This window comes from Schistocerca gregaria, chromosome 4, assembly GCF_023897955.1.
Source record: "Schistocerca gregaria isolate iqSchGreg1 chromosome 4, iqSchGreg1.2, whole genome shotgun sequence".
Classification (NCBI taxonomy): Eukaryota; Metazoa; Arthropoda; class Insecta; order Orthoptera; family Acrididae; genus Schistocerca; species Schistocerca gregaria.
Genome location: NC_064923.1, coordinates 786,180,285 through 786,204,326, shown reverse-complemented (window position 1 = coordinate 786,204,326; position 24,042 = coordinate 786,180,285). Strand labels below are relative to the sequence as shown.

The 24,042-nt window shown below is 40.4% G+C and overlaps 1 protein-coding gene across 9 annotated transcripts in view; it reads left to right on the top strand.

Moving 5' to 3' along the window:
• The window catches only part of LOC126268177 (uncharacterized), a 59,496-nt gene that overhangs the window by 18,392 nt on the left and 17,062 nt on the right, over nt 1-24,042 (top strand). For 3 of the 9 annotated variants that reach the window (XM_049973775.1, XM_049973774.1, XM_049973772.1), the window contains 4 exons: nt 19,857-20,001; nt 20,174-20,277; nt 21,104-21,263; nt 21,343-21,557. In XM_049973775.1, coding sequence (XP_049829732.1) covers nt 20,274-20,277; nt 21,104-21,263; nt 21,343-21,557 — 379 coding nt within the window. In that variant the 5' untranslated portion in view covers nt 19,857-20,001; nt 20,174-20,273. The remainder of the gene's footprint in view (nt 1-19,856; nt 20,002-20,173; nt 20,278-21,103; nt 21,264-21,342; nt 21,558-24,042) is intronic. The other 6 variants (XM_049973776.1, XM_049973778.1, XM_049973771.1 and 3 more) reach the window with 5 other exon arrangements.

The window sequence follows — 24,042 nt, the reverse complement described above, 5'->3', positions numbered from 1 at the left end:
TATAGATGAGAATCTTAATTGGAAAATTTATATTTTGGATCTCCTAAAGCGACTAGGTTCAGCAACTTTTACAATCAGAATAATTGCCAATTTTGAGGATAAAGAAATTAGTAAGCTAACATACTTTCACTCTCTGATGTCATACGGAATAATATTTTGAGGTAACGCAACATTTAGACAAAAAGTATTCACTGCTCAAAAGAAAGTGGTTAGAATAATGTGTGGGGTTCATAGTCACACATCTTTTAAAAGACTGGGAATTCTCTTACAACTGCCTCATAGTACATTTACTCACTAATGAAATTTATTCTGGACATGCACCAGTTTAAAAACAATAGTGACATTCATGGTTATAGTACCAGAAAAAAGAAAGACTCACACTCTCCTTTACTTAAACTATCTTTGCCACAGAAAGGGGTAACATATGCTGCAGTAAAAATTTTCAACAAATTACCAGATGAAATAAAATGTCTGAGAAACAGCAGTAATAGCTTCAAAAATAAATTGAAATTGTATCTCCGTGACAACTCCTTCTAACCATAGATGAATTCTTGAATAGGAATAAATAAATCTATAAATATAGCATATGCGTTTTGTCCCATTTAAGGGAATGGGGTAAATAATAGAAACATTAATCTTTAGCTCTGTATTGTAATATATTTACAGTATAACCTTGTTAGCACATTTACCAATATACATCAGAATATTCCCAACAGTGCTTTGAAGAGCCATTGCATAATTATTAGATGGGTATTTGGTCCACAGTGTCTGGTATCCGCATTGTAATGAGATTCTTTCACCAAACTGTGAATGCTAACTTGTCTCTTCAGAAACATTTAACCCATATGTGGATCAACTCACAGAACATGAACTACTGTACGGATAGTTTCAGCTAGACGAATCAACAGCACAAATTGTGACGATAACCTTGTCAAGAGCACGTGAGTTGTTTGGAGAAGAGTGGACTTTCAACAAAAACACTGCAATCTCCTGGGTACCTCGATCACGTGATCTCTCTGTGATTGTTGGGTGTGAGGTTAACTGAAAAGTCAGCTGTACTCAAATAATCCTCACACACTGCAAGAGCTAGCAAAACTCTGTTACTACTGTCTCTTGGGTAGAGCTGCTATGTTTAGTAAAGCGAGCAAAGGAGTGCATCGACATCAACGGTAGCATCCTCTGTGATGTTCAGTAACAAGGGAGAACTTTGTGTCAGTCTTATTATAAACATTTTATTGGGCCATTTTTATTTTGCCCACCATGTATATCTTTTAAAAATGTTTTACATTCTCGAGCCTTAATGTTTTTACCATGCTTTTTATATACTTCTAATCTCCTTCTAGAAGTTTCCTCTTTCCTTCTTAATGTTACCAGTGTTGCATCTTAGCTCTTGCAAGCAGTAGCTTCGGTATCTGTGTTTCTGTGGACTGCTGTTGTTGATTCTTCTGTTGAAGAACATTTTGTGTGATGAGGCGGCATCGAGTCTTTCAGTTTTATTGTTTCAAGTATATTGTATACGTCTTTCATATGAAATTTGATAAAAGTAATATCTTTATTTTCAACCGAGTGAGGTGCCGCAGTGGTTAGCACACTGGACTCGCATTTAAGAAGACGATCGTGCAAACGCACGCCGAGCCATCATGATTTAGGTTTACCATGATTTCCCTAAATCGCTTCAGGCAAATCCTGGGATGCTTCCTTTGAAAGAGCACAGCTGACTTCCTTCCTCATCTTTACCTAATGCTACGGGACGGATGACCTTGCTGTTTAGTACCCCCACCCAAAGCAACCAGCCAACCTATCTTTATTGTCTTGGAACTCAGAAACAGATGCTTCTCTCTTGGCCTTTGCATTTTCAAACAGAGAAAATCAATTCATAACTCAGTGTTTTACAATGTTAGGTTGTATTGCAACCAATATTATTCTGTCTGCCTGGCTCCTGTAGTTGCCTTTAGAAATCTGTAATAGCTTGAACAGAAGACAGTTGTGACAACCTTTAAAAAAATTCATAGGGAGCATTATTAAGTGCAGGCAGTGTTACCTGACTCATCTCGTGGAAGAACTCCCTGCTAAATTTGAGGTTGCGGTTCCACTGATGTATACCAGAGAAATATTGTGGGAATGTTTTGATCTTTGTAATTCTAGTACATGAACTAATTGCAAGGGTTTCCAATCATACTGTTTAAAAGATGCAGACATGCTTCAATAGATTTTAATGGCAAAGCAGTACTATAGCGCATGAGTTGACGTTCTATTGAGTAAATAGCTAACATCGCAAAGGCCAATGTACTGGGTGTTCAGAAACAGTCTGAAAAGTTGTAAGGGTGTTGCATGGTATGTTGTGCTGAGAAAAATGTGAGAGAGAAAATTCAACACATCACACCATTTCTGATTTAATTAGCACTGGAGTTAGCCAGTCAGGCCATTGTGCGCACAAATTCCAGTGACCCACCAGAGGTGATGTCATCAAATATGTTTTTCATTTGGTTTCCTAAAACTCAACAAGCGAGTGATGCAAAAATTGGATGTGGGACATTAGTAAGGATCAAACCCGAACCAAAGGCTACCAGTAAGCAGTCTCGTGCACTAACATGTACACTTCGAGAACAACTTACACTAATTATGTCTGGCGGGCCGCTTGAATTTGCACACACTATGACCTGATTGGTCAACTTCAGAGCTAATTACTTTGAAATTGTGCAATCTATCGAATTTTCTCTTAATTATTTCTGAGCAAAACTTACCCTGTAACACCCTTACGAGGTTTTCAGACTGTTCCTGACCGCTTTGTATGTTCCTGGAAAATATGTTTGGAGCCAGCAATAAAACAGGAAATTTTTCAGTATGAAATATGTCTGATGTGCTTGTCAGTCTCTAGAATGTACAGAAAGTAGAATTTTTTTAGTATATAAGTTAAAAGTGTGTTATTCTAGAAGGTAAATAGTATTCAAAGATGCCTTAGAGACAGTTTGAAGTTGGAAGCTAAATAGTCCAACAGTGCTCAATAAAAAATCATTTGCATTTTCTGAACTGCAGCATATATGTCTGCAAGAAACTAGAATTGTTGGTAAATGCACAGTAATGCACTATCTAACAGTAAAGTGTACATTTGGCATGTAAACATTAGAGATGCCAAGGACCTGGTGTGCCGGCTTGTATCGGGCTGTTTTGCACATGGTGCAGTGCTTCCTTCACCGTCTGTGCTGATGTGACGTGGCCTCTGTAAGCCAGCTGTGGAGGCACGCACTGTTTAATTGCGCGCCCTCACTGTATAGGGTTGCAGCATTCCTTCCCTGTGGGGAAAAGATGTGCACCACGAAGAAGTCTGTGTCATCACACGAGAACAGTCTGAAATGATGTGGCCACAGACACCTACAGCACCTACTTCTCCACAAGAGACCGTAAAGGAGCATCGGTGATGGAGGCACCAGATCCGTGTCCACCTCCATGCAGGCACTGGACAACAGATGGGGCCGAGAAGACGGGAGAGGCATGGTGGTGACGAGCCACGGAGATGGAGGTGGCACAGTGCCAATTACTCCGCCTGGTGAGGGTCACACCTAGAACAGAGGTGGCGCAGGAGCCGGAGGTGCTTGCCCCGTGCTGTGGGAGCCAGCAAGGTGAGCACTGGTGGCTGGCCGGGCTACAGCTGCCAACTATAGAGTGGACCTGGACGAGCTCAAGAACTTGTTAAGGGCTTCCGTGGGAGGAGATTGCATGATATATTTTTTCATCTTAGTTTTGAAGGTACAGACTACCATGTCTGCCTCTCCATTGGACTGTGTATGAAATGGATGGTTTGGGGGATGGAAGGGGGCGAGGTGGCGTAAATTGCCTTGTTTGTCACGGAGATATATGGCAATCCTTCCAAGCAAAAAAAATCTTTGTGTGAGCTGTGACCGTAGCTACTGTGGATGTGAACGGGCAGTGAAACACGTGAGGAATTTTTGAGAAAATGTCAACTACTAAAAGTCAAAAGGAATTAAGGAAGGGGCCTGCAAAATCAGCACAAATATATTGCCAGGGCCGCTGGGGGTTCATTGGGAAAGAGAGGCCCGTGCTGCTGCTAAATTGGTGGCACATATCGCACAGGCTGACACAGGATGTGTGATATCATTTCCAATTCTTGGCCAAAACATGTGGTCATGGGCCAGCAATTTCATATGAGAAACACCCCATCAGTCCAGGTGGAGAAGGCACATGACGACGTGCCACAGTGCAGACGGGATCACGGCACTTGGCCTCGATTCTTCATTAGCGGACAGTAACACACCTTCAAGAATGGAGCGGAAGTGGCAGGAAGCATATAAAAAATGTGCAAGAGATCTGATGCCCGACCTGGTGGTTTATGCAGCCAGCTGTGATAGACAAATTGAACAACCTGATATAAGACAGGATCAGCCGCGACAGTTTCCTAAATCCGAAAACTGGTAACAGGAAAACTACCCACAGTGTTTTGGGCTTTGACATCTACATGGAAACACAAATCCTTGGGTAACAGAAGATATACTGAATTTGATTGGTGAAAATACAAAAATGCAGTAAGCGAGCAAAAATGAATACAAACGTCTCAAAAATGAGATCGACAGGAAGTGCAAAATGGCTAAGCAGGGTTGGCTAGAGGACAAATGTAAGGATGTAGAGGCTTATCTCACTAGGGGTAAGATAGATACTGCCTACAGGAAAATTAAAGAGACCTTTGGAGAGAAGAGAACCACTTGTATGAACATCAAGAGCTCAGATGGAAACCCGGTTCTAAGCAAAGAAGGGAAAGTAGAAAGGTGGAAGGAGTATATAGAGGGTCTATACAAGGGCGATGCAGTTGCGGACAATATTATGGAAATGGAAGAGGATGTAGATGAAGATGAAATGGGAGATATGATATTGCGTGAAGAGTTTGACAGAGCACTGAAAGACCTGAGTCTAAACAAGGCCCCCGGAGTAGACAACATTCCATTGGAACTACTGACGGCCTTGGGAGAGCCAGTCCTCACAAAACTCTACCATCTGGTGAGCAAGATGTATGATACACGTGAAATACCCTCGGACTTAAAGAAGAATATAATAATTCCAATCCCAAAGAAAGCAGGTTTTGACAGATGTGAAAATTACCGAACAATCAGTTTAATAAGCCACAGCTGCAAAATACTAACACGAATTCCTTACAGATGAATGGAAAAACTAGTAGAAGCCGACCTCGGGGAAGATCAGTTTGGATTCCGTAGAAACACTGGAACACGTGAGGCAATACTGATCCTACGACTTATCTTAGAAGAAAGATTAAGGAAAGGCAAACCTACATTTCTAGCGTTTGTAGACTTACAGAAAGCTTTATTCAATGTTGACTGGAATACTCTCCTTCACATTCTAAAGGTGGCAGGGGTGAAATACAGGGAGTGAAAGGCTATTTACAATTTGTACAGAAACCAGATGGCAGTTATAAGAGTCGAGGGACATGAAAGGGAAGCAGTGGTCGGGAAGGGAGTAAAACAGGGTTGTAGCCTCTCCCCGATGTTATTCAATCTGTATATTGAGCAAGCAGTAAAGGAAACAAAAGAAAAATTTGGAGTAGGTATTAAAATCCATGGAGAAGAAATAAAAACTCTGAGGTTTGCCGATGACATTGTAATTCTGTCAGAGACAGCAAAGGACTTGGAAGAGCAGTTGAATGGAATGGACAGTGTCTTGAAAGGAGGGTATAAGATGAACATCAACAAAAGCAAAACGATGATAATGGAATGTAGTCAAATTAAGTCGAGTGATGCTGAGGGAATTAGATTAGGAAATGAGACACTTAAAGTAGTAAAGAAGTTTTGCTATTTGGGGAACAAAATAACTGATGATGGTCGAAGTAGAGAGGATATAAAATGTAGACTGGCAATGGAAAGGAAAGCGTTTCTGAAGAAGAGAAATTTGTTAACATTGAGTATAGATTTAGGTGTCAGGAAGTCATTTCTGAAAGTATTTGTATGGAGTGTAGCCATGTATGGAAGTGAAACATGGACAATAAGTAGTTTGGACAAGAAGAGAATAGAAGCTGTCGAAATGTGGTGCTACAGAAGAATGCTGAAGATTAGATGGGTAGATCACATAACTAATGAGGAAGTGTTGAATAGGATTGGGGAGAAGAGAAGTTTGTGGCACAACTTGACCAGAAGAAGGGATCGGTTGGTCGGACATGTTCTGAGGCATCAAGGGATCTCCAATTTGGTATTGGAGGGCAGCGTGGAGGGTAAAAATCGTAGAGGGAGACCACGAGATGAATACACTAAGCAGATTCAGAAGGATGTAAGTTGCAGTAGGTACTGGGAGATAAAGAAGCTTGCACAGGATAGAATAGCATGGAGAGCTGCATCAAACCAGTCTCAGGACTGAAGACCGCAACAACAACAACATAACTCTAAGGATTTTCCAGGCTATATTCTGATGTAACAGTGATGAATATGACCACAGACATGGAAAGTGGCCTCATTGCTAAACTTGATCTCCTTCATAAATCGTTTATCACAGTTGATATCATTAAGTGTTTTTGTAAAAAACTTGAATCATCTGGGTCTATCAGTCAGTTTGATAGCACAACAGTTTTTTTTTTTTTTTTTGTGTCGTCTCTGTAGCTAGCTATCCCGTACAGCTTCTGCGGCACTCACCGAAGGCCTACCAGTACAGGGTTTCTCCAGCAAACTGCCAGTATGCTCTAACTGCTTATCTCACTGATTAAAATTATTTCTATGTGGTGACTCTTTGTGGCACACGTGATGATATTCGTACTGAAAGTTGGTCATGGATTCAAACTGAGCAAGCCACAGAACACACTGAACTTTCCTCTGTACCATCTCGACTGACAAGGCTTGATCCACTGCAGCTAAGTGGTTTATTGCATTGAGTCGTCACCTGTACGTGCACACCAGTGAACACCACACTGCAGAAACACTTACAATAGCATCCAGCGTAGCACAACTTTCAATCCTTTTGTTTGATTTTCATAACTGTACCATGACTTTACAGACATACTTCATTTCATTCACATTTAACAAGCTTGTAAATGAGGCTTGCCAACATTCTGATTATGATGCTTCTTCAAAAAACTAATGTTGTGTACGTCTATTCATATTCTGTTGTGCCTACATTTTTTCATTCTTCCAGCATACCAGATTCCAGCTAAAGTCTTCTTTCAAATTTATTGGATTTCAAATCTTCTACTCTATATAAACAACCCTCCCCCCCCCCCCCCACACACACACACACACATTGCATTGTAGTATATATAAATGAGAAGAGCAGTTACAAGTACAAGCCAGTATATTTCACACAAGACAAAATAATTTGCTAAATTTTTTGAAGTGGTGATTAAAAAAAAAAGAGAGAGAAATGGTTGTATGTACGTAATGTTGACAGTAGAGTTAAATGTCACCACTGCACTAGCATTTTATTTCAACACTGATTGTGACATTACAGAGCGTGCAGTTCCATCTAAACTTGAAGACGTTGGGGACTCTTATTGGCCACTGACGTGCTGTACCTTGAGCAATGCATCATTAATTTGTCTGTTCACTATTGACTGTACAGCTGTGCAAGTATTTAGTGCTTGCTTGTGTTTCTCACCAGTAAAACAGTACAAATTGCTTGTAAGTAGGGATCAGTATGGCAGCAGTGTAGAGAATCCAACAAAGAAAGCAAATAAAAGGAAGCATCATTGTCTGACAGTACTCAGAGCCTCCATTAGCAAATTATTTTAAGAAAGAAGTAAGGTGTGATCTAGTTTTTTCTCGTAAATCAGCTTTTTGTTTGTTTGTAGTGATGGCGTGCCAGAGAACTTGTCACACTGATAAACAATGGTAGAGATTTGAATGAATTGTATCAAATTCAGGGATGTAATTATGATTCAGTGACGTTTGAGTGATTTCATCCAGATACCATGAGACACAGTCCCTCTGAATGTTCAAAGATGTAAACAACCCTGCATGAGCAGCGACTATTAGACTGAGGGGCTCCAACAGCTGATTGGTTCCAGTCTTTCCATCAGGAAGAAGGTACACTGCTCATGTTGCCTGTAGTTCAACATGCCTAGACAGTCAATACTGCAGTTAGATTGCGTCCACATTCTTACTTTGTGCCAAGAATGGCTCTCAATAAGGGAAGTGTTCAGGTGTCTCGGAGTGAACCAAAGCGATGTTGTTCAGACATGGAGGTGATACAGACAGACAGGAACTGTCAATGACATGCCTCACTCAGGCCTCCCAAGGGCTACTAGTGCAGTGGATGACCACTACTTATGGATTATGGCTCAGAGGAACCCTGACAGCAATAGAAAAATATATATCTGAGTTCCATAAACAGGCCTCTGCAAGGTGTTCCTGAGCTCACACCACACACAATTCTTATTACACAATTTTGGACTCTAAAAACCTTTCATTTGGTTTAATGAGTTACCCAAAAAATAATCGCATTTGACATTGTGGAGTGAAAGTAGGTATCGTATGCTAGGGTTTTTTTTTCTTTTTTCTTTTTCTTTCTTCTTTTTTTTTTTAAAAAAAAAAATCACGCATGTCTGACAACAATCACTTTACAAATAAGATTTGTGTAGATGCTTCAGCAGTCCTATATTATACTCCTCTCATTTGAATTTCTTATCAAACTTTGATCTTCGGACTTAAAACTGTCAAATTCTGAAAGAGCTTTTTCAAATGTTTAGTGACAAAGAATTAGCTGGGAACCATTCACTAATGCCCATGAAAATTTTGTTAAGCATTATTTTTAGGACTGTACTTGATTTGCTGTTTGTTGCATTGTTTGTATCGCCAGAAAATGAAACAAATTATAGATGTCTAACTGCTGCACTAAACATATATTGTGCATAAAGTTAAAAAATTTCAGACGTAAATGACACCAGAACATAATCTTACGAATGGGCGCAAGATCTGTTTTGAAGATGCCACCATTGTACACCATGTTTCAACTGGATTTCTGTAGTAAAAGAAGTGATAGTTATTTGCATGTGCACCAGTACACGTAATAGAGACAGCAGCTATGAGCTTGATGCTGTGAGGTGTAAGCACTAGATGTAGAATTTTGTCCAAGAACAGAACTTAAACCCACTCCAGTGCTACATAGCTTTCTATTCCACCTCGTCCTCCCCACTCTTTTTACCCCCACCACCCAGATTGTCACTGTTCCATATTAGATTTTCCATTGTTTGACAATGTTTAAGGAAAGTGGTTGACACAGAGAGTGGCCACCATTCCCCTTCTGCTCCACAAATCTAGATTAAAGAGGGAGGCAATAGGGTTGGCCTGTACTATCTCCGTAGCCCCATTGCCAGTTGCTCACATTTTCACACATTTATTCTACTCCTGAAGTGATGTCGCACTAAATGCAGAAAGCTTAACTGATTCAGATTTGTATCTCTTATATACACACACATTTCTGAATCAGTAGTAGGTCATTTCACAAAGACAGACTGTCTAAAATTCCAAATGTTTGAGTTAATTGCATAGTACTGGTTCTTGAAACCTCATAATTAGGCTTTTATGGGATAGTTAATGTCTGACTTCGAAAACCCATGACAGTTCACGTTTTTCTATTTCACGGTGATGCTCTCCTGTGAGCAAATAAATCTGTGATTATTCCTGCTGTCATTCTTTTCATACGTTCAAGACCTCTTTGTAGACCTGTTTTATATGGGTTCCATACATTTGTGCAATATTCTAGGATGGATTAGACAAATGTTCCGTAAGTAATCTCTGTGAGATTTTTTGATGGACTGCATTTTTCAGTATCCTACTAACTAACAATAGTCTGCCATCTACTTTCTCTACATTTAAAAGTAGTTGCCAATTTTTGCCACACTTTGAAGATCAGACTGAATATTTGTGAAGCTTTTTCAGACAGTGCTTCATAGATAACCACATCATCTGCAACAATTCTGAGATTACTATTAGTATTGCTTGTCAGGTCATTAATATACAGCATGGACAGCATAGGTTTCAACACACTTACCTAGGGCACTTTTGAAATTACTTTGATGTCTGTTAACAACTCTTGATCCTTACTCCAGTCACAAATTTTGTTTGATATCTCATTTGATCCAGTCTCATTAATAAGTACTGGTACTGACTCAAATTATCAGTGTGGTACTGACTCGAATGCTTTTCAGAGTCAAGAAATACTATGTCCACTGACTTGCATTGCTCTGTGCCTTTCATCGTGTCGTGTTAAAAATGTGTTTGTTTGATTTCACGTGACTAGAGTTTTCAGGATCCTTGCTGGTTGGCATGGGGGATGTTACTTTGGTTGATCTCAAAGTATGTTCTAAGATTCTACAACAGAGAGGTGTTAGTGATGTTGCACAATAGTTTTGTGGATCACTTCTGTTGTGCTTTTTGTAGATAGGTGTGACTTCTGCTTTCTTCGAACCACTGTGCAACATTTTTATGTTTTTGTGAACTTCATGTTCCTTCCTAAGCAAAGGACAATAAGCTGGGGAAGGAGAGGGAGGGGTTGGAGGGAAGGGGCAGATCATATTCTACACAGAATGTGACTGCACATTCACTGTGCCCAATCGCTGTGTTCGGTTTTAGCGATTTCAGCTGTGTTTCTTAATGCTAGTGACACTAATATCTATGTAACTCATCTTTTCAGTGGATTGAGAACTAAGTTAAGGCACTACCCCTGGATCTTCCAGTACAATGGGACATTTCACCATTTCTGATTTTGCTTTGCTATCTCCATGTTCGATTTCTGTGATCCATGTCTTTCTGAATACTAACAGCCTTAACATATGACCGGAATTTCTGGGGTTTGTGAGGGGTCCTTCTATTAAACACTGCTGTGGTAGTCAATGAGTGCTTCAAACTTTGCTCCTTTGACAGCCAAACATATTATCAGCACATCTCCATCTTCACTACTATGGCATATTTTACTTTTATTGTGCAGTAGCTACTGTTTATTTAGAAATTTATTTACTGTAATTTACACCGTGGAAAATACTCCCATCATTAACTGTTTTACTAAGTACATATGTCTCCATTGATTGGTCATCTATTTTGCTAATTTTGAGCCAAAGTTTGTCTAGCTGCTCCTGCCCACAGCTAAATGTTTCTACTTCTCCCCTGAGTTACAATGCTACTGTCTCTTTAACTACTTTACAGAAGATTTAGATCATTCTAATTTTTGTAGCTGTGCTGGTGCCACTTTCATTGTGGGCATCCTCAAAGTGTTCAGGTCTATTTGAGGTCATTAAATATAATTTGTTTCTGTTATGAGTGGACCTCTGAACTATTTGTTCTAATAATTTTCAAAGAAAGCATTTCGTACTGTTTTGTGGGATTCTTCTCACAGCTACCACTTACATAACTTGAATTAGCTCAGTCAATCTTCAGATGATTAAATTTTCCTCCATTGAGGGGTTTACACTTGAGGAGCATGCCTAAAATCGAGCTGAGGCTTTATTTAAAGTTTTTGGTTTCTTGTGGGGGATAAGTCTCCTGGCTGGTAAAAACTCTGATTATAAGTTTATGTCCACCCTTGATAATGAGTCTTCCTGAATGTATCTGACATCCAGCTTCAATTTATATCACACTGAATTTGCATTTCTTGTGTATTGTGACAATTACATCATCTCTATTTTCTTTCTTTCTTCCTTTCTTTCCTCCCTCTTTGAGTGCTTCAAACTCTGGTACTTCGTTATTAATTCTTCAGCAACTGATCACTAAGATTTTGTTAGTTTCATTTGCCAGTTTCTTTTGGTATAGTAGTAGTAGTAGTAGTAGTAGTAGTAGTAGTAGCTTCATTAATCCGTAGATCTCTTTTTACAAGGATATAGGACATATCAAAGTATTTACAAGTGTAGACCAATTTAAAATGAGCTAATTTGTATACACATATATTGACAGACTTCTAGTCAGAGACAATCATTAGATTTTACTCCTGGTATACAATACTCTTTTACAAATAACTTATTAATTAATGTAATGTCACACTGTGCACTCATATCTCACTATCAGTCACTGCACATACTATATATACATTGTTTCATAACACTTCACTCAACACACACACACAATGGTGAACTCTGGGCCATTTTCTGTACCTCACCTTCCTATTTGCTATTCTGAAAAACTGAGTCAGCATCCCTCCATAATGAGTGAGATGTTGAACTCAGAAAGAGGAAGAGGTGTTAATATTGTGCTATGCATAGCTTGAGAGGAGAGTGTTTCTAGAAGGGAAAAAAACATAAAGTGAAGGTGTTATGTGGAATGTTGGATGTTTTATCATCATTATTATTATTTATTTGCATAAGATATTTTATCAAACCCCTACTCTGTTTTATCTAAGAAATCCTTCAATGTATAAAATGTATTGCATAACAGGTACTTTTTAGCTGCATTTTTAAATAAGTGTACTTTTGCAATTTCTTTAATCTCTTTTGATATTTTATTGTACAGTTTTATTCCATAGTAGAAAATGCTGTTTTGAGTTTTATTTTTTCTTGGTAAATGTAAGTTGAGTCTTTCTCTTGTTGTATGGTCATGGACAGAGCTGTTTGTGCAGTAATTACCCATGTTATTTTTGATGTGTACAACTGACTGGTAAATGTATTCACATGGAGCAGTTAAAATCCCCAGTGTTATGAACAGATCCTTACAATGAGCCCAACTAGTATTTTTGGTTGTTATTCTTATGGCTCTTTTCTGGAGTTTGGAAATGCCATAGCTAAGAATTGAGTGTACATATGAATAATACATTACTAAAAGACACTGTATGCTACTCAGTGATGATAGGATTCTAAGGGCATAACATGCTGATGACATTCTGTTTGCAAGTACCTTCGTGTTTCCACACCACTTCAACTGAGAATCAATATTCATTCCTAGAAATTTTGCATTTGTACACAGTCTATAGAGGTGCCATCTACATTTAATTTAACATTGTCATTTTTCCTCTTCAAACTGAAATTCATGGCATTAATTTTCTTTATGTTCAATGTCACTTTATTGCTTATTGACCAATCGTAAACTTCCATGAGAGTTTCATTTGCTTTCTTGGCAAGGAATTCTCTTGTTTTCTCAGTGACTATAATATTGCTGTCATCAGCAAAGAGAATTTTTTCACCGTGAGTAACACTACTGGGAAAGTCATGGATGTATATCAGGAATAGTATTGATCCTAATATGCTACCGTTTGGTTCTGATAAGTGTTTTAGTAAATGTTTAGATCTATTTGAAGTATGTGTTATCTCTGCTCTTTGTACCCTATCTGCTACGTATGATCGAAACCGGTCATTAGCTACCCCTCTTATTCCTACTGCTTCTAATTTATTTAATAGAATCTTGTGGTTGACTGTATCAAATGCCTTTGAAAGACCCAAAAATATGCCTCTGACACACTCATCTTTATCAAGAGCATCAAGTACAACTTTTGTGAATTTTACTATGACTGACTTCGTATTTTTGCCACTTCGGAAACTAAACTGTGATTCGCTTAAAAGATTGTATTTATTCAGGTAATTCATTACTCTGTCTTTCATAACTGCTTCTATTATTTGTGAGAATGCTGACAGCAGGGAAATGGGCTGGTAATTGTCTATGTCTTCTGCATTACCTTTCTTTAGCAAAGATACAACTGTTGCCTGTTTTAGCTGCTTTGGAAATGTCCCTGATGTGAAGGATTCATTTATTACATTTGTTAAGGGGCCTTGTATGTTTCAGTACACACATTGGTACTTCATCTAAGCCTGCTGACTTTTTATTTTTTAGTTTTTGAACAGTTTTATTGACTTCACTCTCTGTGGTGGGAAATAACATCATTTTATTTAGTGCAACATTATTTACAGGTGTTATATTTGTTTTGGGGAATTTTTGCTGTAACTTCTCTGCAATACTCGAAAAATGCTCATTTACATAGTTAGCTAAGTGTTGTGGATCATTTATTGCCTTATCCCCCTCCCTTAGCAGTAAGTTATTCTGCATTTGTTTGCCTCTCCCGGTTCCCTTTTTCATAACATCACATACCGGGACGAGACATGGGTTTATCACCATACACCTAAATCCAAGCAACAATCAATGCAATGGTGCCATTCGAATTCACCAAAAGCCAAGAAATGCAAAACGTCAATTTCAGCGAAGATAATCATGGCTTCTGTTTTTTTGGACAGACAAGGCATTCTTCTGTTGGATTTTATGCCTCCTGGAGCGACAGTTAATGCTGCTGCATATTGCCAGACGTTGAAATGTCTTCGAAGGGCAGTTCAAAACAAACGCAGTGAAATCCTGACAAGTGGAGTCCGCTTGTTTCATGACAATGCTCGGCCTCACACAGCGCTCGTAACCAAACCACTACTCAAACAATTCAAATTGGGCATATTGGACCATCCGACATACAGCCCAGACCTTTCACCCATCGACTTCCATCTCTTCCATTACCTGAAGTCACATCTTGATGGAAAATTATTCCACGGCGAAGAAGAGATCAAAGATGAAGTTGAAATGTGGTTCTGACAATAGGCGGCAACCTTCTATGACTGTGGGATGCAAAAGCTTGTGCACCGACTTAACAAATGTTTGGATAACGGGGGTGATTATGTCGAAAAATAACAAATAATCCAGTTAATAAGATGTAACTGACATTTTCTAAATAAATGTTCTATTTAAGGACTGCGAGCCATTGTATCTTTACTTTTCGAAATGCCATCGTAAATGCATGATCCTCCACCCCTTGCAGCAGTTCTGCAGTAACATACAATAATAATACTACATGTTGCATTTCTGTGTCTCTACACCAGTGCTCAGTAATACAAACTACTGTGCAGTTCAAACATTGAAACTCAACTTCTAATAGTTGTATTTATTTTATTTTTTATTGGTTGCATGTTTTGATGGAGGATTGTTAAGTCTCTGAAGTGCCCTTGTTACTCTTTCCAATGGGTTTGCTCTCTTTGTGCGTGCGCGCGCACGTGTGTGTGTGTGTGTGTGTGTGTGTGTGTGTGTGTGTGTGTGTGTGTGTGTAATCTAGTATGTGTGATATTTGAAGTGTTAAAATCTGTCTTGTGAGTGATTGTTTCAGTATTTTTTAAACTGCTGGAGATACTCTTTAGACAGGGCTGTCGTCTGAGCCATCCCTAACCCCCAATTGATTTGCCTCACAGCTCCATCAAGGTGTGGTTGATCATGACGCCAGAACAGATCAACGAAGTGTACGTTGGTGCCATGAGTCAGGGAAGCTATCTTGTCCAGGTCACCACCTATGTCATATGCCCCATCCCTACCTAAACTGTTTCCTGCCCCACCATCTCTACATGGTCCTCTTTTGTAAAGTTCTTATGTAAAGACCCTAGGTCCTCTATCACATGACGTAACCCTGCATTTGGTTTGAAGATACTGGTAGCCTGGTACGCTGCCCCTAAACTTTCCTGTAACTGAGGACCTACAACTCACCCATGGCTACTATCTAGCAGCAGCACTTTCTTCTTCCTAACATTTTGTCCATTCCTAGGCTTCTTGGCCTCGGTTGAAGTGTGCTGCACATTTCCTGCTCCTCGTTCTACCTAAGGCTCTTCTCCACTTAACTCTGGCAGTGTTAGATACCTGTTTTTGGTGTTGATGATAAAACTGTCAGATCATGTTCTCTTTCTTCCTATCCTCCTACCAGCTGCCAGTTCCCAACCACCCTCCTCCCCCTATCTCCCTTGATCCTTATCAGTTCCTTCCTTGCTTCCTCTAACTGTGCCTGAAGGGCACAGATTTTCCTTTCTTGTTCCCTAATCAAAACGTTCATACTCCATACTCTGCTACTCTGCAGTGCCAGGAGAGAACCTCTTCTGTTCTCGCAACATTCTCCCCACTGCACCCCCTCCTCCCCCCCCCCCCCCCCCCCAGTGAAAATATCTCCCCTACAAGATTGGCAACAAATCCCTCTACTCACTACCCTATAACAGCTCCCACATTTCTCACTCATGGTCAGTTTTGAAAGAATAATTAAGTTTAAAGAATGTTTTAAATTTGACAAGTACACGAGATTGGCTGTGTGTAAGCAACCTTAATACTTTAATGACCATTATCTGGAGTGGATGGAGAATCACCTAAAAACCTTGTGCAACCCCATACACAGTTAGCTAAATTGGTGACAGCCTCTTTACTTCTCATTCTGTCATCTAAGAACTGTAGTTGACACATTGCTTACTGTGTACTATCTTTGACATTCTACACTTTCTAATTCCGTCGCCTGCCCTTGTACTCACGGAATGTGGATCCATATCAGCCTAGGGTCTGACTGATCTGCCCCTTCCTTTCAATCCCCCCCCCCCCTCTTCCCCAGCTTATCGCACTTTGCTTAGGAAGGAACATGAAGTTTCCAAAAGCTGGTACTGTGACCTTTTTTTTCCAGTAGTCCTACTTAATATTTCACTTCCTCAAGGTAAACACTGGCCACATGTTCTGTCACCTCCTAATTTTACAATAATGAGTCTTGTTTTATCATATTTACACACTAGATATTTCAGTCTAGATACTATTTATTTTTAGTAAGTAACTATTTTTTTCCAAATGGCATAATTGAGAATTTTCCAGTATTTGTTCTAAATTACTTTAGTTGATGACTGTAGATAGCTCTGATTTCACAGCTTGAATCAATAATTCTACTCTGAGCTCAATTACTAACCACCCCTTCTCCTAATGTTTGGTATAACTTACACAATTTTTGATGGACAGTTGGCTCCAAAACAATTTGAGTATTGCATCTAGAGTGGATCAAATTTTCAGTTTATTTTGTTCGTGTATTAAACACTTCCACATTGTTTTTGCTTCAGTCTATCTCCAAATATTTTATCTACTGTGTCTTTTGTATGAGTTCAAGTGCAGTTACTGCCTTTTTTTGCTGTGTTGGATGATAATTTGTTGAAACAGTTAAGAGCAGTGAATGTAGGGCAGATACACTGTTTGTAATATTTTGTATGATCGGTGGGCCTGATTTGCTTTTTTTTTAATATATATATTGTGATGAAAAATATCTTCTAGATACACCGACCAGCCAGAACCTTATGATCGTAGACTTACTATCAATATAAATCCATCCAGGCCGTAGCAGCACCAACTGGCAAGGAATGACTGCCAGTCACGAACCTGCACGGTGCACGTAGTAAAAGTAAGCGCGCTGTCTGTGTGAAGAATGGGGAAGACACGGGATCTATCTGAGTTTCACAGCTGATTACGATGGCACTAAGGCTCGGCACAAGCATTTCAGAAACTGCACAATTTGGCCGGTGTTTGAGGAGTCCTGTGGTGAGTGTCTTCAACATGTGGCGACACCGAGGTGAAACCACGCCCAGTCATTGTGGGCTCGGACAGCCAGCCCTCATTACTGCTGTCTGACATTGTAGGCTGGGCAGACTGGTGAAATGGAACAGCTTTACAGAGTACAAGTGTTTCTGTACACACAGTGCACCAAACACTCCTAATGGTGGGCCACTACAGCCGACGACCCACGCGTGTGCCAGTTGATGCTGTGACATCAACAACTACAACTGACGTGGGCATATGACCACTGGCACTGGACATTGGGGCAGTGGCAGAGCCTTGCACGGTTTGATGGATCCTGACACCTTTTTTTGTCATCAATGGGAGCGCACGAATCTGTCGCCTATAGCTCCTCGACACCTGTACTGTGAGACAGAGACAAGCTGGTGGTCACTCCATGTTCACGTCGGCATCCACAGGTTCAGTGGAGCTCGTGAAAGGTACCGTGACAGCCAAGGATTATTGTAAACTGGTTGAAGACCTTGTACACCCCTTCATGACCATCATTTTTCCCGAAGGCTGTGGAATTTTTCAAAAATATAATGTGCCTTATCACAAATCCAGGAGTGTGATTGAGTGGTTCAAGGAACCCAGTGGCAGGTTCTAATTGATGTGCTGGCCCCCCAACTCACTAGGCCTGAACCTGATCGAACACATCTGGAATGAAACTTCCTGGCAGATTAAAACTGTGTGCCGGACCGAGAATATCTGGAATATGATTGAACATGGCGTCTGAGGTTATTGTCCCCCTACCTCGAATTCACAGGATTTTGGTGAGTTTTGTACGTAGGTGAGGTGCCAGCTCTATCCAGCGACTTACCGAGGCCTCACTGCTGCCGTGCCTTGACGTTTGGCCACTGTTATCCATGCCAGTGTTGCACGTACCGGCTATTAGGTAGATGATCGTAATGTTTTTGCTGGTCAGTATATATATGTGTGTAAAATAATAGCCAAGGAAAATCTGTAGATATACAACCATATTACACTCCTTGAAATGGAAAAAAGAACACATTGACACCGGTGTGTCAGACCCACCATACTTGCTCCGGACACTGCGAGAGGGCTGTACAAGCAATGATCACACGCACAGCACAGTGGACACACCAGGAACTGCGGTGTTGGCCGTCGAATGGCGCTAGCTGCGCAGCATTTGTGCACTGCTGCCGTCAGTGTCAGCCAGTTTGCCATGGCATACGGAGCTCCATCGCAGTCTTTAACACTGGTAGCATGCCGCAACAGTGTGGACGTGAACCGTATGTGCAGTTGACGGACTTTGAGCGAGGGCGTATAGTGGGCATGCGGGAGGCCGGGTGGACGTACCGCCGAATTGCACAACACGTGGGGCGTGAGGTCTCCACAGTACATCAATGTTGTCGCCAGTGGTCGGCGGAAGGTGCACGTACCCGTCGACCTGGGAGCGGACCGCAGCGACGCATGGATGCACGCCAAGACCGTAGGATCCTACGCAGTGCCGTAGGGGACCGCACCGCCACTTCCCAGCAAATTAGGGACACTGTTGCTCCTGGGGTATCGGCGAGGACCATTCGCAACCGTCTCCATGAAGCTGGGCTACGGTCCCGCTCACTGTTAGGCCGTCTTCCGCTCACGCCCCAACATCGTACAGCCCGCCTCCAGTGGTTTCGCGACAGGCGTGAATGGAGGGACGAATGGAGACGTGTCGTCTTCAGCAATGAGAGTCGCTTGTGCCTTGGTGCCAATGATGGTCGTATGCGTGTTTGGCGCCGTGCAGGTGAGCGCCACAATCAGGACTGCATACGACCGAGGCACACAGGGCCAACACCCGGCATCATGGGAGCGATCTCCTACACTGGCCGTACACCTCTGGTGATCGTCGAGGGGACACTGAATAGTGCACGGTACATCCAAACCGTCATCGAACCCATCGTTCTACCATTCCTAGATCGGCAAGGGAACTTGCTGTTCCAACAGGACAATGCACGTCCGCATGTATCCCGTGCCACCCAACGTGCTCTAGAAGGTGTAAGTCAACTACCCTGGCCAGCAAGATCTCCGGATCTGTCCCCCATTGAGCATGTTTGTTACTGGATGAAGCGTCGTCTCACGCGGTCTGCATGTTCAGCACGAACGCTGGTCCAACTGAGGCGCCAGGTGGAAATGGCATGGCAAGCCGTTCCACAGGACTACATCCAGCATCTCTACGATCGTCTCCATGGGAGAATAGCAGCCTGCATTGCTGCGAACGGTGGATATACACTGTACTAGTGCCGACATTGTGCGTGCTCTGTTGCCTGTGTCTATGTGCCTGTGGTTCTGTCAGTGTGATCATGTGATGTATCTGACCCCAGGAATGTGTCAATAAAATTTCCCCTTCCTGGGACAATGAATTCACGGTGTTCTTATTTCAATTTCCAGGAGTGTATTATAATTCATTGTAGCACTTGTAGCATAATTTAAATTAATCATCCCTAGTATTATCAGGTGACAGTGGTCAAATGATGACAGTAAGTGTAGTTAATTTGCAATCCTTAGAATGTAAACCATTTAAATGTGGTGGCAGGTGTATGCAAATATTATTTATCTTAACAGGTTAATTTTTGTTGCTATCAGTCATGGTGTCCAGTAAATGGGTGACTGTTTCCTGGAGCAGCATTGTACCTGTAGCTAGTGCAGATGTAAGAGACAGCAGCAGTGTGACTTGTACAGAAACCAATTCTGGTCAATCTGATATTCGGTATGTAGAAATATTACATTGTTTCAAGTAAGAATATTTCTTGACCTTGCCCATTTTGGCTATAGAATGACATTTTCTACATGGATAAAGGACTGATATCAGAATAACCAATGAACAGATTCTTCAGACCAAAATTTCTGTAACATTTTCAGACTCATTTTGAATGTTTCAGGTAAAATGTATACCTCGCCACATAGAGACATCCATGACATCAGAAAGTGGGGATATAATTTGTGTGTCACACTTGTGGGAGATTTTCAACTTTCTGAGTCATGTGTAAGTGTCTGCATGCAATAAGATAAGTTACTTCAATTAATTTTATTTCCATAACATGCTTGCGCAAATGAGTCTAGATCACTAGAAATTCACGATTTGTTGATGGTGAGTAATATCAGTTGTAGCAGCTGGGAAAATATTTAGACTCCATCTTCAAATGCACCAATTGCTGTTACTTCTATACTGATCATTATTTGTGTCATTGGGCAGGGGTTATCAGTTCTTAAAGTCCATGTCAGTCATCACAGAATTTGTGTCTGTTGATGTCTGCCAGTAACATCTTGTCTGTTGTTAGAGATGTGAATGTTCATTCTGTCAGATGTGTGATTAGTATAACAGTCATAAATATCCATTAATACAAAAATCAGACTTTTGAAATGTCCAATAGGATTGTCGTACATGAATATCTGAGATTAAAAAAAAAGCTGTAAACAAGCAATTTTAGCAGGTAAGTAGGAGAAAAAATACCTGCATTCTGTCAAAGATCAGAATTGCATACTAGTACAGTATGTGATATGGAGTTATTTGAATGTTAGTTGTAGAAGTTATTTGAATGTTCATACTTAATGGAAATTTTGAGAAAAACTACTTCAATGTAAGTTGAAGGTCTTTTAATACATTTCGTTTACTAATTCAGATTGTACAAATGTACAGGAAAAGGTAATGGTGGAGGAAAAGAGTGGAGGAAGAGGAATCTCAAATAAAGCTCTTTATTTGTTTATTTACTTACTTACATCATTGATTTGTGTTATAAAAGGAAACAGGCTCAATGTGGTCATTATACTAGCTGCTTAATTTTTATCTAAACATTTTATTTCTAATTTAGGCATCAAGATGCAGACAGGAGAAAGAACAGCTAAAGATAAACGATTGCAAAACTTCAATGTAAGACCAAAAGGAACTTATTGTGCTGCTTTATGGTGTAACAATAATTTTGGAAGTAATCCATCGCTGTCATTGTTCAGAATTCCCAGAGAAAAATCACGGTAATATTTTAAAATTTGTTTTGTGGTTTCCTTTTGTTTAGTATAATGAACTGTCTGAAAAATGTTTTTTACTTACCAGAGCTGCACAGTGGTTAGCAAATGCAGGCAGAGAAGATTTACTGGAAAGAGGTCCCAAGGCTTGGCATGTAAAGTATTTGTGCGAGCAGCATTTCACTGATCGAATGTTTATGAATGAAAAAAGGAAGAAGTTAGTGTGGAATGCCGTGCCAACAATTTTTCCACAGCCAGCAAATACATTAAAAAAGAATCTTGCCTCGACATCTGGACAAAAAGGTAATATTATCTTGGAAAAAAATCCATTACCAAAATTTTCTTTTATTTGTTTCACAAGTGTGTGTGTGTAATTTTTTCTACTTTCTTAATTGCTGTTATTGCTTATCCTGACATGAATTTCATGTGTTGTTTACTCTTTCACAATTGTTTATTATGTTCAGATGCAAGGTTATTCATAAGTACCTTCAGCCTTTAAGAACACAACTACAAGATTTACAGAAACTACACATACATTAGTGGACAAAGTGCCTCTCCAAGTTTATTACCTATATTAAAGGTGATTCATATGGGCACCTTTTGTGACACTCTAATGTCAGTACCGAGCGAGGTGGCGCAGTGGTTAGCACACTGGACTCGCATTCGGGAGGACGACGGTTCAATCCCGTCTCCGGCCATACAGATTTAGGTTTTCCGTGATTTCCCTAAATCGTTTCAGGCAAATGCCGGGATGGTTCCTTTGAAAGGGCACGGCCGTTTTCCTTCCCAATCCTTCCCTAACCCGAGCTTGCACTCCGTCTCTAATGGCCTCGTCGTCGACGGGACGTTAAACACTAACAACAACCACCACCACCACAAATGTCAGTGTGATAGTTAAACTGTTGCCATATGTCCCAGCACGTCATAGTTGATGTCAGCGACTGTGCAGCTCCTCCAAATTAAGTAGCAGTAGAGGCAAAGACACACAATCTTTGACATAACTCCATCAAGAGAATTCTCAAGGATTTAAGTCGGGTGACCACGGGAGTCACTAAAGAGGAAGATGAGACTTGTGACGGGAAGCACATCCACTCGGATACTGCGGCAGCTCGGCATTGAGGCAACCTCAGGTACCTGAGGGGGGGGGGGGGGGGGGGGGGAGAATGCGGTGGAGCACCGTATTACTGTGAAATTAAGTGTCCACTGTCTTGCTGTAATTGCGGCATGAGCCATTGCTACAACATGTCCAGGTACATGAAACCAATCACTGTTTTCTGTGTGAAGAAAAATGGTGAGTAATCTTTTGAAGAGGACATAGCACAAAAGACAGTTGTAAGTGAATTTCGAATGTGTTCCACAATCTTGAATGGATGTTCCGCACCTCTAGCATCTTTATTATGACAATGCCCATTTGCAGACACATGAAACATGGCTTAGTCATTGAAAACAACTTCTGTGAAAAAGCATGTTCCTCCAGTAGCTGCTGCAAGTAATAGCAAAAGTCGGACTTAATCCCATTGTCCTGAGTAGTTAGCAACCGTAACAACTGTTGCCAGTACGGTTTTACGCATATTGCTTATGTATAATGTGCCAGACAACTCACTGCAGTGTTCTGCTCGGGTACATCATTGTCATCTTTGGGCTCTTGACGAATGATTCCCTCAAGTGTTGATGGTCTCATCTGGTCTGTTTTCTTCACACCACAAAAACAACCAGACTCACAGAATGTGTTAGTACCCCCATGGATTGTTTTGTCTGTTGGGGCTTTTACATTATACTTGGTACAAATCCATCAGAACTGATTCATATGTAAGGGATTCAGTCACACAAAACCTGTGCATCACTCCATTACATGCCACGTGCCCGCTAACAGTGTGCTTTGCAACTATACTATATCATATTTTATGAACTGAAACCTGGAGAGCTGCTCTATCCACTGATGTGTGTGATTCTTCTTTATGTCTTCTAGTTTTTGCACAGTCATCTAATAAAACCCCAGAGTTATTTACAAGTAACTATGTACATATCACAGGTTTAATGTTGAACTTCATCTGTACATCTTCTTGTTTGTAGGTTGACCTAATTAGGCACTGTATCTCTCGCAAAGGAAGAATCCTTCATCTTAAGCTATTAATTTAATAATATTATGTGGGATGAGTGATTCTTAAATCTTACTGAAACATCCTAGGGTAACTCTTTTTATCTTTCCGTAAACCATTTTAGGAAGAGCGCAGATGGTAAATGCCAGTGCAGTCATAGTTGATTCACTTATTTATACTTGTGCAAGAGTCAGTACTCAGTCTTCTGTGTTTTGTTTCTCATCAGTTTATACTTACTCACTCAAGCAGTGTGTGTTGGAAGTAATAAACAGTTTTATAAAAATAGGAAGATTTAAGAAAATATGCAGTTTTTGCCACTATGGTGTAAAACCATGATCTCGTTGTAAGGTTTTTTTTTGCGTGTTATTAAGTCATTGTGCATCAACTGTTGCAGCCAAATGCATTTGATTGAACACTCTTGTAAAACAATGCATTAACAAAGGCTAACAACTTAACTTTACTAGTAACTACAAAGTATTTATGTTGTTAATACAAAGGTCTTTAAAGCTGGTCGCAGAGAACTAGCATTTGGTTACATACAAGCATTTACAACCTTCTTGGAGTATATAGCAATATGTATCTGTTGCCAAAGATTGTAGTATTTTAAGGAGATATTAGTATATGCAATGCTGGTAAAATTGACCACTTCTGAAGTACTAACATAAGCTTCCCTGTAAAGACTTTTACAT